The sequence below is a fragment of the Teleopsis dalmanni genome, chromosome 2 (genome assembly GCF_002237135.1).
Source record: "Teleopsis dalmanni isolate 2A chromosome 2, ASM223713v2, whole genome shotgun sequence".
Taxonomy (NCBI): Eukaryota; Metazoa; Arthropoda; class Insecta; order Diptera; family Diopsidae; genus Teleopsis; species Teleopsis dalmanni.
In genome coordinates, this window is record NC_051847.1 from 97,700,914 (window position 1) to 97,714,285 (window position 13,372).

A 13,372-nucleotide genomic window follows, 5' to 3' on the forward strand; every position below is an offset into this window, starting at 1 on the left:
GGCTCATCCAAAACAAAAAAGAAATAGTAAAAAATACAAGTGTGTAGGTACTACTTACTGCAGAAAAAGGCCTTTAAAAAGGCCTTTTTACTCCTTATTTCTGCTACTGGGTAGTTAATGGTGTAGAACTGCATGTGTATTATATTAGATTACCATATAATCAGATAAAACACTTTGCGAATGTAGTAAACAAATGCTTAAAACTTCAAGCTAAAGAGTGCTGCTATTTGTAGCTACTGCGTAGGTGCTGCGCAGTGGCCTAAAATCGATATCCTTGACAGTCTTATTCGATGTTTTTGAAGAAGTCATGTGCCAAAGGGATCGAAAGCAGTTGTCATTGGAGAATTGGAGAAGTTTAGTAATGACAGTTTATAGAAATTTTTTTATAGAGCCTTTGTCTTGCAAACTCATTGCAAGGTGCACGAAATGCGCAGATTGTGCAAGTTTGCTCTTAACAATAACAAAATATACGCACAAAGTTTCTTGCAATTGCTTGCAATCTTGCTATACCTAAACCCATGTATATATGCTTGCAACGAAACAAAAAAGAAGAAAACAGCTGTTTTGACATGTGGTATGCTGCAAAAACAGCTGTTTCATTTTGATTTTGCAATTCTGCAATAAAGATGTTCTCGCACTGTTGCAATTTCAGTATAGCATTTATGTATTTCACGAACTTTTCAACACAGAGGGAATACCCCTTATATGCTTATCAAAATAATAACGTTTGATTGAAGTGTAAAAGTCAAAACACACTGTTAGCCCTTCTGCTTTTTATTTCGCACTATAGTCCACTGTGAACCTTTGTCTCCACTGTTAGTTATTAATAATAATAATTAATTTTTATTTTTTTTAAAAATTTGATTTTATTAAATTTAATTTTTTGTTTTATGTAATTTGCTATTCCTCTTCGTTTTCTTTTTTTTTTGTTTCACACTTTTCCGATTGCTCAGTTACGCAAAATATTAATTTTTTCATCAAATTTGTGAGAGCGCGTAAAAAAGTCGGACGGAGTGAGGGATATAACTGTGGAATATTCAACATTTTATTTTTGATTTTACAAAAAATCAAAAAAACAGTCTTGAACAGCAGTCATCAATATGTTCTTGTACTGTAATAAATTAATACCAACTTGAACGGGCTATATGATTTTTACTGCTTTCCTAAAGTACTTGTTTTCGTTTCGAATTGATGATCTTTGGTTCTGCTATTCTGCTATATAGAGCTGTCAGTCAACCTAAAAATAAAAATAATATGCTGGCAGTGCTGACAACTACAACGAAAATAACAAAACAAATAGTTTTCTGAATCTAGTTACGTGTTATTATTTATAATACAAAAATTGTATTCAAAATCGAAAGAAAAGAAACTAAATTCTAAAATCCACATGACAAATTAAGGACACATTTTTCACTATACTGCACAGAAGGGCAGCATCCGACACCAATAGTTTTGACATACCATTGAGAGCAACGTGTACTAAAAAATAAAATTAAGTTTTCGAAACAAGTCGTCGTCAGCAAATTTTCTTTATAAGCCTGAAAGATAGAATATTTATAGCAATGGCTGATGTTAAAGTAGAGGTCTCCGGAGACATGAATGTTCCGAAACAACAGCAAAAATCACAGTTCGATTTTAGAAGGTGAATTTGAATTAAATTACTTTGTTATAAATTATTTTAAGGATTGTTTCTGTTACAGCTTCACACAATTGCAAAGAATACCAAGTCCCATGGAACTTATTCAATTAGCTAGAAAGTACATTCGGCCTTGGTCAGAGTTTCTAAATACTGGGAACTTTAAGCCAGCTGTTAGTATGCCACGACTAACAAGCAGATATATCAGAAATCTCAAGTACTTTCAAAGCAATTATATTTTCGTCTTTATTGTGCTAATGATTTATTGCCTGTAAGTGCAGTGTGCAGTGCAACCTTTAAATAAACTATCTAATTCTACAATTTTGTTTTGTTCTACAGTATTACGTCTCCGTTAATTCTAATTGTGTTGGGTGCTGTTGCGTATGCAAGTCACAGAATTAAAAAGGCACAATCACCTGTGACAATATTTGGGTACCAACTTAGTACAAGCCATCAAATTATGGCAGTCAACGCCGCTTCAGTTCCAATACTATTTTTGGTTGGAGCTGGTGCAGCATTATTTTGGGCTTTAGGTAATATATCAAATAATATCAATAATATGCAGTTCAATTTAATATAACTTACTTTTATTTTAGGTGCTTCCATCTGTGCTGTATCCTTACATGCAGTATTTTATAATATTGATGCCATTGTTACTGAAGAATCTGAAGGATTTTTGTCCGAAGTTGTGTAAAATTTATCATATTATTTGAAATAATATTTTTTTGCCAAATATGGGGCCTTAATGTACATATAATTAACATATTTTCAATTAGTTTCTTTCAACTTTTTTAAAAAATACACGATACTAATTATTTGTTACTACTCTTACATTATAGTAATTTATTCAAATAAAGAGAATATTCTCGAATTTTTCACAAATAATTAGGGATTTTAATTCATTATATAAAGTTAATAACTTGGTAAGTTAATATGTTAGACTGCGAAACACAAATATAAGAAATTTGTATTACATTTTGTTTTTATTAAATAGAGGAATTATACAAAATTTCATAGCTGGTTGCTTAAAACTAAACTAATGCAGCAAAATAGATATTATAAAATAACTTTAAATACATTTTAAATATTTTATACTGACTAAAAAATAAAAAAATCATTTTGTGAAAGTGTTCAGTTCGTGTTAAATTTATTTGCATTTCAGACTAACCAAAAAAATTTAAATACACTGCTTAACTTAAAAAGAACTATATTTGATCTATGATAACGCTGCTCCAGAAGATTGTTTTGATACGCGTTGTGAGTAAATGCGTCTTAACAAGCGATTACCACTCAGGAATGTTACAATAGCAATAGGTATAAGCAACCGCAAAGTTTGGAACATATTAAGTTTCCACCAGAAAACAGCAAAAAGTGTTAAAATGCTACCGAAACCCAAATGGAATCCAATTGTGCTAGGCGCTAAGTTAAAGTTAGATATATTTATACCCAATTTGCCCCACAAAATAAATAATAAGACCAGAGGTGTTAAACATAAGCCTGTAAATATATCAGATACAAATCTTGGTGGCCGTTTTTCTGGTACTCGAAACTGGTGAATAATTTCAGGAAGGGCAGTACGAATTGCTTGTTTCTTTGCATCTAAACATAAATAGTAATGAATATCGTTTTTTTTAAATTAATAATTAAAAACTACCTTTATGATCTTGTTGGAACTGCAAGTCAATATTAGCTATGTGCCATTGTAATGAATTGGAAAGAAAAGCATCTCCAATAATCAAAGAAATTTCATACTCTCCAGATTTAAAATTAAAGTCTCCAGCCCGTGTTCCAATATCAATATCAACTTTGTAAGCCCTGCTGCTATCTTGATCAGCTATAAAAATAACCTCTTCTCCAGTAATTTTATTTAATAAACGTACAAAAGATTGATGAACAGTCAGTGGCTATTTTGTATTTTACATATTAGATATAATAAATAGAGTATATTTATTTTAAAATTTACCTTATTTGTGTCGTCATCGATAATTATTGCCTTTAGTGAAAACTTCTGAGTTGCATCAGCAGATAATTTTTCTGATAATGTATTTGGATAATTGGCATTATATTTTTTAATAGTAGAAACAGCTGAAGTTTCTGCAACACTTATTTCTAGAGATTCAACCTTAGCTCGACCTAAAATCTTGAATGTGTACTGCTGTGTATATGTGTTTTCAGCAGTTATGTCAATAGTATAAATACCACGAACTGGTTTATAACGTAAAAGGTTTGCAGAAAATATAGTTTTATCTGAGGACTTCGCTACAAACTCAACTTTTTCGGCAAGCAAACTTCTATCTTTTTTTAACATAACTTTTCCATATATATTTTTAGGTACAGGTGAAACTGGTTTACCCAATAAGTCTACCACAGCAATACTCAATTCAGGAGAATTGGATGGCAATTGTTTATTTCCAAATATTTTTATGCATAGTGGTGTAATGTCTTTCACACTGTTCAATGATTTTAAAGCTTCAATTAATACATGCGCGCCTTTAGGAGTTTGTACCGATCGTCGGCTAAGGAAATAATTTGCAAACTTTTCTGCTTGCAACGCACTCATGGGTATTGGTTTGTTGTTAACTTTATCTACTGAAATCGCACCATTAATAACTAATGCAGTTATACTTAAACCACCCTCAAACTGCAACATTTTACCATCAACCTCATCTGCTTGTGCAATAGCATCTTCGACACGTTTTGCAACAAAAGAAGCCGCTTCACCCATCTCAGCTGCTAAATTAAAAGAATAACCCAAATTTATTAATGTGTCCTCTTTTTTCAACACCTCTTGCAGTTTTAGAGCTATTTTTTTAATAGCGTCTTCATCCACTTGAACTCCTAATAATTTGTGAGAGATGAATCTAAAATAAACTTCCTGAATTGTTCCCACATCATTTTTAAATGCAGCGTAGACTTTTGACAAAATAGATTCTGGTATTTTTTCTGCACAATGTAGGTTCTTATTGGCGGCAATTAAATAAAAGTCTTTTTCGAAGTTCTTAAATTAAAACAAATTTTTATTTATTTATAAGAAATTTTTTATACCATTTACTTACATTTAACTTTGAATCTGTATGTGCTTCTACTATTTTTTTACATAGTAACTCCTTTTCTTTAGGATTTGTAACTTCAATATTTAGAGTCGAGTAATATATCGATTGCAAATCATTACTTTGTAAGCCATCAGCGAACACTTTTTGCAGGCGATTTAAATCATTATTATCTAGATAGGTACTAACAGTTCTCGTAGCTAGAATTGCTGACAATCCCGTTAATATGTAAAAAATCGCAAAAACTGTAGGAAAACAAAACATTAAGAAAACATATTTGGAACAAGAACACTAAATGCAAAGGTAATAAATCTATATTCACACTATGTTTCACAAAGAATGCTCATACGAAACCGGCGTATTTAACCTCTGGTATAAATGCCGGGGATAATTGTTTTCAAAAATTCATATATACAACACAAGTGCATATACCATTTAGTAAATCCAATACCTAATTTTTTCATGTTAAGATAGTTTCTGCCGCAGAATAAGCGTTTGTTAAAACAAAATCGAATAAAAATTCTGCTACGCCTGTTTGGACAAATTTTTACACACGGTAAGTTTAAGTGACAGACACGTCAGCGGCTATGTTTATTGTAAATATTAAGCATTTTTATCAGTGTTGCATTTTCTGTTCCATTAAATTCTGATTAGATATCGTAAAAAACATAAAAAACTTAGTAGCAGAGTATTTATATGAATTAATACTACATTTACTTTGCGAGATTAAGTTAATCTGCATTTTTAATCTCCATCGTTTACATTATGTATTGGAGATTAATTTTGACGTTCCTCTTGTTGTGTTTTGGTCCTTGTGTTTGATAAATTTCTTTAAATAAAGCATATAATCACAATTTTGTATGAAAAAATTGTAATATATGTTTAATATATAGTTTCATAACAATAATTTAACAAATTTATATAGTATTATGTATAAAACTATTATTAAACAAATTTAATAGAAATTTCACTACATTCGGAATTTTCAAATGCTTATTTTAAAGAAATTTTGACATATATCTTTAAGATCGCAAAAAATCTACGACATTAGGACATATCTTCTAAGATCGTAAAAAAATCTACGATATTAAGCCATTTGCAGAGTTGCACTGAGAAATACTTATCATTTTGAAGAAGATTTAAAACTAATCGCGACGAAAAGAAGATTAACTTTTGTATAGGAAATCTGAAATTAACAACGAGGTTAGTGCTATAATCTTGATTTTTGCTTTAATCTACTTTTAATCACATAATGTAAACACCATATAAGACTGTGTGCGAGTTCGAGTAAATTGAGGTACAGTAAATTGAAATTTCCTAGGAATTTTTTGCACTGCATTTATGTAAAAATTTATTTATTGTACTTATTTATTATTTTTGTTTAAAAGTTTTCAAATTTATTTATTAAACATCTTATAAAATTTTCACAATGGTGAAACCTAATTTACCTTATTTGTATGTGATTTATTCTACTCGAAATTTTGGTAAATACCAACATACGCTGCCATACCGACATAATTTACTATTTATATATTTTTCGCAAATACATATTTCGAATCAAATCATCCCAGTAGAGAAAGTGGTTTCTGATGACATTGTCTTCGTGACAGTCTTTGAAACTGCGTCCCCATATTTAAGCAAATTTGCAAAACAATTGCTCATAACATAAATATAAATAGCCTCTCTTTTGCTTACTCTCTCATTTGTAGTGTTCACAGCAACCTATGTCGCTGTGAATAAGGATTTTGTAAGGTAAAATTTTCTATTAAATTCACATTTTTTAATTTTATTTAATTATATATACGTCTATTTACTTTATATTTTATACATTATATTTAATAATATAGAAATAAATATAAATAAAATAATATAGAAAATTAATAAGAAAAAATAATTACATATAAATTTCGTTCCAGTCATTTAAAGAGAAACAAAATTAACAATTAATCCATTAATCCATGTATTCATATCGAACACGTCTTCGATGACGGATCGATCCGTTTCCTACTGGGTTTATCTTGCTACTCTGGCAACATATCTAGTGTAATAAATTAAAGTCGAGTGTTATAAATTTTGCTCCAAATTTATTAATCAAAAATGAAAATTGCACTAAAAGTGCATTAAAAAAGCATATCGATTGAAAAAATTACATTATTTTTAATATATTTTATTCTTTCATTTATGACCAAAATATTATAATAATTTTTTAACGGGCTAATTGGTCAATTTAAATAGAAATTAAAAAACTATTATTTATTATTTATATATAAAAAGAGTTTATATTTTATTGAAATATTGGAAATATATTGTTATTTAATTATTATTTAATAATTATTTATTGAGAACATTTTTGAAGTCATGACTTTAGTAATAGATTTTAGTATGTAAAAAATATACCTATAATATATGTAAATATAATATATATTTAAGTATTTAAGTCTATAAGTATTTAAAATATTATTTAACAAATTATAATTAAACTTAGCGGTCAACAAAAAATTATAATATTAAATATATTGTTTACTTCAATGATTAGTTCGATGAAATAATTTCAGGTGTATTATCTTCTACAAGCAATGTAACATCTTTGGGCTTCAAGACGCAGTAATAAACTATTAAAGTGACCATGAATAAAATTCCACTGACAACGATGCTATTAAAAATAAATCCAAACCACCATGATTCCAAGTCCTCTTTTGTGTACCAAATTACAGTCATAACAATGTTTTCGATCATTGTTAACACAAAGTAACCGACGAACCATAGCCGTATTTTCGTGAATCTAATTCGAACTTCTAATAATACGAAAATGTATATATAAGCTAAAAGCAAATAGAAGAGCCGGCGGTTTGTATTACTTTGCTTTCTGGTTTCTAAGTACAATGCTGCTAACATGATTACATAGTGAACACTTATTATTATAAAAAAAGGCGTTGGATAAAATACAAGAAATGTTGATAAGCATAGCATTCGCATAATAATAAATGAGATCCAACCGAAGAAAGCAATAGTCTTACTCGCAAAATCTTCTTGTACTATGCCGTTAACAATCTTTGTTGGGCGAGGAAGAAAAAAGTCTACTACGTCTTTCGGGGTTAGAGGTGACCCTGGAAGAGAAGATTTCGTTGGTGTTAAAAGTTGAGTTTTTTCCTCATTATTTTGATGATCATTATCAATGCGATTAATAAGAATTTTTGGCGGTCGTGGTACATGGTCCTTTATATACAGTTGTGTGTTTATAATTAGCATATCCTTAAATGTTTCTAGTTGTGATAATGTTTTTGAGTTACGTTTATTTCTCGATGTTGAAGTTGATGTTGCTTCGGAATTTGTTGATACTTGTGTGCGTAACAGTGTTGGATTTGAATTAGGACTTTTTTTCGGAGGCAATGGTGCTGGAATATCTGGCACAGTGTCTAATATTTCAATAGCATCTAAATCATGTATTTCTTCACGTATACGATGTAGACGTAATTTTGGACTTATCATGATCTTGTCATCATCTGTGGCATTATTTGTAGATGGACATAATGAATTTGTATGTATTAGCACCGTCTCTTTCGTTGTTTCAACGGCGTCATTGTCTACTTCATCTACTCCTTGAACCAAAATTTCGTGTGTTTTTTCATCAGATACATTGCTAGTACTTGTTTGTTCTGTTCGCATTTTAAAATTAGCCATTATTTTATCAGATTCCGGAAAACTCGCTATAGTACGTTCAGATTCTCTTTTCTTTTTTTCACACTCTAATAGTAAGCGGTCATTGGTGGCTAAAATTTCTTGTTGAGCTTCGACCTGCTTAGGGGCAGCCCAAGGATAGATACGTCCAACTTGTCGTTGACTTTCGAATCTTTGGTACGACATGGTTATATCTGCTAAATTAATAACAGAAAACACTAGACAAATGGCTTGAGCATTTGCTAAAAATAAAATTAAAATTGATATATCAATATGCATTATTATTATTACTATACATTATATTATATATAAACTATATATAATTATTATTGTTTTTTGTTTGCGTTAAATTAAAATGTTTTTGAGTTTTTGCTGAAAAAGTGGTTAGTCTTCAATATTAACATATGTGTTCAGGATTATTAATTTGTTGTAGGTAAATCAGTTTTATATTAAATTCATAATTAATTTATTGATAATAATTTCAATTGAACTTACTAGTTTGATAGTTTCGAAATAAATCCTGCGTCAAAATATGATAGAGCTGGAGAATTATTTGAGGTGCTGATTGAGCATACGCTTGTATCATCAACTGTAATTCACAGGTGGAGCACTCCTCAGTTTTTTTTATGCACATCATACGCTCATTGTCGTTGTCATCATGGAAAAGCGCTTCAACGGACCAAAATATTCGAATCATAAACCTTATAAAAACTTATAAAGTTGTAACTCATTAAATGACTTGAAAATATTTGTAAAACTTTTCACTAATACTTGTACATTACGTACCTGTAGATTATTAACAGTGGAAATAACAGCAGTTGTATTAACTGGTGAATCACAAAACTTAGACCATTTTTATACTTTGGGTTATTTCGATGCTCTGTGGAGCTCACAACAGAGCAAAACGTTAGAAGAGGTGGCATTAAAACAAGTACTAAAGTACCCCAACCAAATGCAGGTTGATTTGATTCAAAATGTTCATAACTGACCGAGCAATCGGCGACGATTTGGGTAATATAAACAATTAATTCGAGTACAGCAGGTATTAGGTAAGAAATATATATGCGCGTACGACTCCGGATCACGTAACCGAGTATATGGTTGGGAGGTGCGTGGTGTTGAGCCTCCATTTAGCATTATTTATCTATCATATATATTAATATAAATAAATTTGACTAGTGACTCTTAATTTTTGATAACTTTACTTTGCGAAATACTTTTTGTAACTAATACGTCTTACTGATAAAATCATGAGTAAGAGCCCCTTTATTTCAGTTTCACTATCTTATTACACCATTCGGCATATGATAAGATTATTTGTGTTTTATTGTTTGGAGTTCTGGTTTGTTTATATTTTGCAAAAAAATATAGAGCTTTTAAATTATTCACCAAAAAGTACTGTGTTCGTTAATTATGTATAAAAATATGATTTTTAACAAAACTTATGATTTCACTTTATCAATATTTTACTTTCCACTAGCTTTCATTGCTTACAAGTTTTTGAGTATATTAACACAAATTAGTAAAATTTACTCATTTTTTACTTTAACTTTGCTATAAATACGTACAGGAACATATCTGTTATATTCTAAACAGGATTAGAATGGATGACAAAAGTTTAATTATTTACTCTTGCAATTAAACCACAATAATTATGATATTTAAATGACAGTATGAGAAGTATCACAGTTGAAGCTTTAGATTGTAAGTTTTATAAAAATGCTAGACTAGATAAAAGATATATATTTTATTTATAAAGATTATTTGTCATCTTGACAATTTATCAAGAAAAGACCTTGACAACTTGACAAATTGTCAATTTTGACAAATAAGTAAGATAGTGAATAATTGTCAATACTTGACCAATTGGTCAAGTTCGAAGAATAGGACCGAAAATATGTATGTAGTTCTATTCTCCTAGGTGGATTATAGAGCCTATATTATCAGCTTAAATCGAAATCCGTTATGGGATTAGGCAACAATGTCGTTCCATCAATAATTTGAATTTCTTAATTCGTGCCCCACATTTATAGTCTAAGCAATATCCTTGAACTTTGGGAGTTCCACTTTAGTACTTCTTGAACACTTTTTCTTTTTTTGATTTTTGGTCTTCTGAGAGTATGTCTTATTCAACTCCATTTCTGGTTTTGAACCAACACTTCAATGTGGTATAATTTGTAAGGCCGACAGATGCGCAAGATTCTTCGTCAACTTTGGTCTATACTAGTGTTAATTTTTAATTAGATTGCAGTGGTAGTCATCCATTTTTCACTTCTATGAAATAAATTTGCTATTTTGTTAGTATTGAAAATGCTAAGTTTTCTAGATGTGGATATGCGGCTGTAGTTTCATATATTTTAAATGATTGATTCTGGTAAAATTGTCTCCCTTACGTCCGTTTTTATTTTTTATGATGCTACATAGATATGTTATTGATTACATATTTATAGAGAGGTTTCAAAAAGTTGGGAACTACAACAAAAATTCTTTTTGTATTATTTTAATTAATTGAATTTTTGGCTGACCATATAACTATTTCCAGTATTGCCAAAATCTCATCATCAGTGGTCTTGGAATTACTTCTTATATAAATAACGTAAATAAATTTTTAAGACTACACGTAGCAAGGGTTAAACTCGTGGCCTACAAATTTGAAGGTCAGAGTCTACATTCATTAGCCAACTGACCCAAAGCTATACTTGGAGTTTTTTGTTAATTTGATGTAAAAGTTCATTAACAAATTCACTTGCTTTGTTGTATTCGAACGAAAACATAAATCAGCTGTAGAATAATTGAATTAATTAAATATATTTTTATGTTTAATTGTTGAATTTCATCACTATTCTTTTTAAACGTTGCATTTGAGAAAATAGTACTACTGTACTAGTACAGTGTAGTACTGTACTAGTACTGTAATAGTACTACATATTGACGTTAAGATCAACTTTAATTACATATTAATAGTAATATATATGCTTATGTATGTATATTGGAATATATGTAAATACTATATATACATTATTTATTATTTTACAGCAAAACAAAATATAAAATATATGCTAGAAAGGATTTGAATCTACAAACGAAGAAAATCGTCTAAGAGGACGTTTTTTTTATTTTATCTTGGTTTAGGGTGTATGAGAACATTTTACAGGGAGAACCAGTTCGTTACGTTATATTTTGTGGATTGAAATTATATATTATGGCATTATTTACAGTTGTTTGAAATATTTTGTAAATATTCATTCACAATCTAGATAATGCCATTGCTTTATCATTTATTTTTAGCAAAGGTGTGGACAAATTTGGATACATTTATTGATGAAATGTCTGAATTTGATGTTAGAGGTTCGATTTACTGAAATTTTTAAAAGAATTTTTTAAATATCTAAAGTATTTGTCTATATAGGAAATTACTTGTAGTTACTTCTACAAAAGGAGTAGAGTAAACTACTAGGGTCAGAAATTTATAAAAGCAATGGGTTTCTAATGCACTTATACAGTTTTTTATTAAATTTGTATACAGCTTATGCAAAACTTGCATGTTCGATGACATCTAGAGTTTTTTCAATATGATACAATTTAAGTAAAATTTAATCCTCACAATGGCAACTGTCCTCTGATAATTGAGATAAGTCTTCAAGTGTCGTATAGTGTGACAATATTTTTAAAACTGGACGTAAATTTAGCCACCATTGGCTTTTCGGCATCCGTTTTCTGCAAAGAAAAGAAATTTTAGTAATTCTATTCTTAGTAGTATCTTTTTGTACAATATTGTTTATTTACTCAAAGTCAGCCTGGTCAAATAAGTCAACTAATGGCGTAAATTTATATCGCTCTGAAATCATTCCTATTAAGCTTGCTGATCTACAAGTATCACATTGATTTTCATTAGAGCAGTCAGCGTTTCCTTCCAATTGATCTACAAGCCATTGGTAACATTTAGATGCTATAACAGCAGCATAGTAACGATCAAATGGAGACGGTGATCCTCCTTCTTGATTATGACCTCAAATTTTTATTAAACTGTATTTTCAAATTTCATTCAAAATTAATTGTTAGATTCATACCTAGTACGTTCAAACGACAAGAAAAGTTATTTTTTCCTTCCTCTGAATATAATCGATGTATAAAGTCACTATTCAAATTAGTTGAACAGTTTTCGTTGCAAATGACAAGGCCTTTTTTCACTCCAGAATTCATTTTTAAAATCATGCGCTGAACATCTTCTTGAATATTAGAAACAGTGAAGTTTTCTTCGCTGATATAAGTCACATCAGAGCCAGAAGCAAGACCAGCCATTGTTGAAAGATAACCACAATATCCACCCCTTATTTCGATAACGAATACACGGTCTCTAGTTCCTTGTGCTGACTGACGAAGCTGATCGCATATTACAGTAATTTCGTTTAGACTTGTGTCACAACCAAGCGAATATTCTGTTCCGGGCACATTATTCGATATTGATACTGGTATAACGACCAACGGTATACACAATTCTGGATAAATATTTCGCTGTTCAATAAACTGTACTCCAGCTTCAAAGGCACGAAAACCCCCCATAAATACAAAACCATTTATTCTGAATTCTTTAATTTGTTTCACAATTTCTTCAAATTTTCCAGTAGGTAAAGTAGGTTTTATTCCTAGAAAAGCACCACCTTGGCTTGCTAATCCACTTACATCGGACCTAATAAAAACTTTTCGTATTTAAAAATATTAAATATATTATACCTATATGATACGTTAGTGCATCAATAGATTTTTATTTCTCTCTTGTTAAATAAATAAATAATAAAATGATGAGATTTCATGCTTTTACATCGTACAGTATGGTACAATGTAAAAAATGAAGGTGTACCTATGTAACATATATTTTCATGTACTATTATATTTATGTACCAATGTAGCTCTTTGATGTTTCCACTAATGAGACCATCAATTCCGTCATGGACACCTAAGGGAATATCACCATGATCAATACAAATTCGTACGAAGACATAAACTG

At 29.9% G+C, this 13,372-nt stretch overlaps 4 protein-coding genes across 5 annotated transcripts; 1 reads left to right on the forward strand and 3 right to left on the reverse strand.

The window, feature by feature from the left end:
• The first annotated feature begins 1,242 nt into the window (after positions 1-1,242).
• On the forward strand, positions 1,243-2,513 carry LOC119686427 (prenylated Rab acceptor protein 1-like). The gene is made up of 4 exons (XM_038101009.1): positions 1,243-1,642; positions 1,701-1,907; positions 1,976-2,169; positions 2,233-2,513. Exons 1-4 carry the CDS (start codon positions 1,563-1,565, stop codon positions 2,328-2,330), a joined length of 579 nt encoding a protein of 192 aa, XP_037956937.1. The 5' UTR covers positions 1,243-1,562; the 3' UTR covers positions 2,331-2,513.
• A 240-nt stretch (positions 2,514-2,753) lies between these two features.
• Positions 2,754-5,268, reverse strand: LOC119686426 (dolichyl-diphosphooligosaccharide--protein glycosyltransferase subunit 2-like). Its single transcript, XM_038101008.1, has 5 exons — positions 5,138-5,268; positions 4,693-4,931; positions 3,600-4,634; positions 3,291-3,540; positions 2,754-3,235 (listed from the first exon to the last, which is right to left on the reverse strand). Exons 1-5 carry the CDS (start codon positions 5,148-5,150, stop codon positions 2,853-2,855), a joined length of 1,920 nt encoding a protein of 639 aa, XP_037956936.1. The 5' UTR covers positions 5,151-5,268; the 3' UTR covers positions 2,754-2,852.
• A 1,942-nt stretch (positions 5,269-7,210) lies between these two features.
• Positions 7,211-9,572, reverse strand: LOC119685856. Of its 2 annotated transcripts, none has more exons than XM_038100252.1 (3): positions 9,151-9,572; positions 8,860-9,065; positions 7,211-8,606 (listed from the first exon to the last, which is right to left on the reverse strand). In XM_038100252.1, exons 1-3 carry the CDS (start codon positions 9,492-9,494, stop codon positions 7,219-7,221), a joined length of 1,938 nt encoding a protein of 645 aa, XP_037956180.1. In that variant the 5' UTR covers positions 9,495-9,572; the 3' UTR covers positions 7,211-7,218. The 2 variants fall into 2 exon arrangements, with proteins under 2 accessions (XP_037956180.1, XP_037956181.1); XM_038100253.1 differs by having other exon boundaries at positions 8,860-9,075; positions 9,151-9,230.
• A 2,275-nt stretch (positions 9,573-11,847) lies between these two features.
• LOC119681332 (ATP-dependent 6-phosphofructokinase-like) lies at positions 11,848-13,372 on the reverse strand (the record flags this gene model as incomplete). The annotated part of the gene is given in 4 exon segments (XM_038094493.1): positions 11,848-12,081; positions 12,151-12,373; positions 12,435-13,054; positions 13,267-13,372. Coding segments are annotated over 4 exon segments (1,073 nt in total), but the record flags the coding sequence as incomplete, so codon positions are not given.

Excerpts from the sequence above, each read along its gene's own strand:
- LOC119686427 (XM_038101009.1), top strand. The coding sequence starts at position 1,563 with ATGGCTGATGTTAAAGTAGAGGTCTCCGGAGACATGAATGTTCCGAAA. Across the intron at positions 1,643-1,700 it reads TCACAGTTCGATTTTAGAAG|CTTCACACAATTGCAAAGAA; the intron begins GTGAATTTGAAT and ends TTTCTGTTACAG. Across the intron at positions 1,908-1,975 it reads GTGCTAATGATTTATTGCCT|TATTACGTCTCCGTTAATTC; the intron begins GTAAGTGCAGTG and ends TTTGTTCTACAG.
- LOC119685856 (XM_038100252.1), bottom strand. The coding sequence starts at position 9,494 with ATGGAGGCTCAACACCACGCACCTCCCAACCATATACTCGGTTACGTG. Across the intron at positions 9,066-9,150 it reads CCACTGTTAATAATCTACAG|GTTTATGATTCGAATATTTT; the intron begins GTACGTAATGTA and ends AGTTTTTATAAG. Across the intron at positions 8,607-8,859 it reads ATTTCGAAACTATCAAACTA|CAAATGCTCAAGCCATTTGT; the intron begins GTAAGTTCAATT and ends TTTTATTTTTAG.
- LOC119686426 (XM_038101008.1), bottom strand. Across the intron at positions 4,635-4,692 it reads ATACAGATTCAAAGTTAAAT|AACTTCGAAAAAGACTTTTA; the intron begins GTAAGTAAATGG and ends TTTTAATTTAAG. Across the intron at positions 3,236-3,290 it reads GTTCCAACAAGATCATAAAG|ATGCAAAGAAACAAGCAATT; the intron begins GTAGTTTTTAAT and ends ATTTATGTTTAG.